At 36.6% G+C, this 2,687-nt stretch overlaps 1 protein-coding gene across 1 annotated transcript in view; it reads right to left on the reverse strand.

Annotated features, from left to right (window-relative positions):
* The window catches only part of LOC107688955 (fibulin-7-like), a 25,095-nt gene that overhangs the window by 22,104 nt on the left and 304 nt on the right, over positions 1-2,687 (reverse strand). The window contains exons 2-3 of the mRNA XM_016486840.1: positions 2,645-2,687; positions 1,178-1,340 (exon numbers count right to left, since the gene is read on the reverse strand). The exon at positions 2,645-2,687 is cut by the window's right edge and continues 1 nt beyond it. Coding sequence (XP_016342326.1) covers positions 1,178-1,340; positions 2,645-2,687 — 206 coding nt within the window. The remainder of the gene's footprint in view (positions 1-1,177; positions 1,341-2,644) is intronic.

The following is a 2,687-nucleotide window of genomic DNA, read 5'->3' on the forward strand; positions in this document are numbered from 1 at the left end:
TTACAAATACTCACGTTACAGTAATTAAGTAGTTTTTATCAGTAATTGTACTTTTTTGAGTAGTTTAAAAATTGTGCACTTTTACTTTTACTTGAGTACATTTTAAGTTATGTATCGGTACTTTTACTCCGCTATTTTCCTCCGTTTGTGGTAGTTACACGCTTATTTTAATTTTATTTTTATCCATCAACGTAATTGGATAGAGAGTAATAGGTCTCGTGACTTTCGTCAAATCAAATTGTGCATAGAAAACGTTAACCGCCAACTGTTTATCATGGCTGCTTTATGTTTACGCGGCGCGATGCAACGCGTAAAAAGACATAAGTCTAAAAGTCTAAAAAATTATAAATCATTATAATCCGTCCCCACTGGATGCAACAAATGCCTCATTTATAATGGCTTTTAATGTTTTTGTCTCATCGTTCCAGCCGGGACAAGGCATCACAATATGGTAAGGGGCGTAACATTTCCGTCACACGCTTGAGGTATTCGGCCAATCACAACGTACTGGATAGCTGGCCAATCAGAGCACACCTCGCTTTTCATACCGATGAGCTTTGTAAAAATCGACGAGTTTCAGAAAGGCAGGGCATAGAGGAGAAACAATAATGTACAGTATGTGGAAAATAATGTGTTTTTTTAACCTTAAACCGCATAAACACATTTCATTACACCAAATACACAAAATAATGTTCTTTTTAGCAACATCATATGACCCCTTTAATTAAATGTGTTTCTTGTAGTTTCTTTGTAATTATTTGTAAAAAATTAACTCGCAATTTCTGAGTGAAAATGGTTTCAAAGTAAATCTTACACCATTTTTTTCAGTGTGTTTTTAGTGTTTCATCTAATATTTGTGTTTTAATTTCAGCTTTACTGGAAGCTATTTTTGATAGTTTTAGTTCTAAAACAATAACAGCGCTGGCTGGCCTCAAATCTGAAGCAGCCTGCAGGTTTACATATTTCATATTCCACTTTGAAGTATGTTTTACAGTGCCCTCGAGTCGAGGACTATGACGCCAGCAACTCCAGATGCCTGAATGACATCACACACCTGCTCTATGTGGACTCAGTAAGTCAGAAATAAACATGCACGTTTAGGAAAGAAGAAAGAACCAGTCACACAGTCCATTGATATAATGAGATGTATGAATATGTCATGTGTTATGGCACTTACATGAGAACTGGTCTGCTTGTGGGAGCTTGGACACTGAGTTTTGAAGGTTGGTGAGCTTGGACTTCATAATCCGAAGCCCTTCGGTGAATCGGATCTCCTGTCCTTTAAGAAACTTCTCCATTTGACGCAGTACCCCCATCACTCGGTGCTTATCCATACAACCCTGAGGCAAAAAAAGCAACCATCCCAGCACCTGGTTACAATTTGATGGCAAGCAGTTATCCCTAAATTACAGATTCGCCTGAACACAAGCTTATATGGAGGAGATATTGGACATCCAAAACGATCGCAAGGAACATTCCCACTAGACATTAGCTTTGTATGAAAATGAAAAATGGCACACATGAATGATCAAGGCCAGATGTTGTGGGTGATGTCATGCATTAAGGCACAGGGACTCCTGTGGAGCATGACATGAAAGCTCAGGCCAGTGTTTAGCAGCTCATCAGCGTGCCAGCACACAACCCAGTTCCCTTAGAAACACAAATATTACTCCAGCAACAATATATCAGAAGCAATGTAGTCCCAAATGCATTTGGACCATGCATTCGGTCAGTGGGCAACCTCTAAGGTCCCCTCCGGGAACCACATGTAAGAGTCTAATACTCGCTTTTTCTCTTCAGCTGCTTGTGAAGGCAGCTCTACAGAAAGCTGTTAGGCAGATGTCTCTACGACCTCTGTCCAAAACGCTGGTCTCCTGTATGTTATTCATGGCAGTTAAATACAGTCTCGTTAGAGGAGAGAGGAAATGTATTGGCTTTAAATTTCACCAAGCGTCTGCCATGGTAAATAAAGGCAGTGCTAATCTGGATAAGATACAAAAATGCATCCGACATATTTAATGATATAACTTACATCGCTGGCTCCAAAACCTTTGGACACACAAGTCACACTTAAAATGTCTCAATGTCATTGAATTCGATTAAACGTAAACTTTTATCTATGCAAGTGGGATTTATTGTGAAGAAAAAAATCAAGCAAAACTCAAACAGAAATTAGTTAGATTGAAAAGGATACACCTATGAAAAAACTGACCATAAATCCACTACAAATCACCAAATCCCCTAACTAAAAGTCATTGAGCAAAAATGATGAAGAAAAGTCAGAAAAGATAAACAATCTTGCAGAATTTGAGCACATATGATTATTGACATGCTGTTTTGTTTATGTGATTCCACAATTCAGTACTTTTGGAGCAAATGTAAATTAACAAAACAAAATATCATACAATATTTATTCAAATTCATGTATGTACTGTATGCCAAGTTTGTCAAATGTTTGTAATTGAGACTGCTTTCGATACCTAGATTTTTGCAACATCCCATAATAATATAAAATCATATAATGTACTAATATAATATGATTGATATTTACATTATAATTCTATATTAATATAAATATTATAGAGCTATTAGTTATATTATGTAAATATCAATAATAGCATTATAAATACACGTTTATACTCACCTGCGCTGCATCATTACAGTCATACAATGATACAAAATTCAGC

The sequence above is a fragment of the Sinocyclocheilus anshuiensis genome, unplaced genomic scaffold (genome assembly GCF_001515605.1).
Source record: "Sinocyclocheilus anshuiensis isolate Anshui unplaced genomic scaffold, SAMN03320099.WGS_v1.1 scaffold265, whole genome shotgun sequence".
NCBI classification, from domain to species: Eukaryota; Metazoa; Chordata; class Actinopteri; order Cypriniformes; family Cyprinidae; genus Sinocyclocheilus; species Sinocyclocheilus anshuiensis.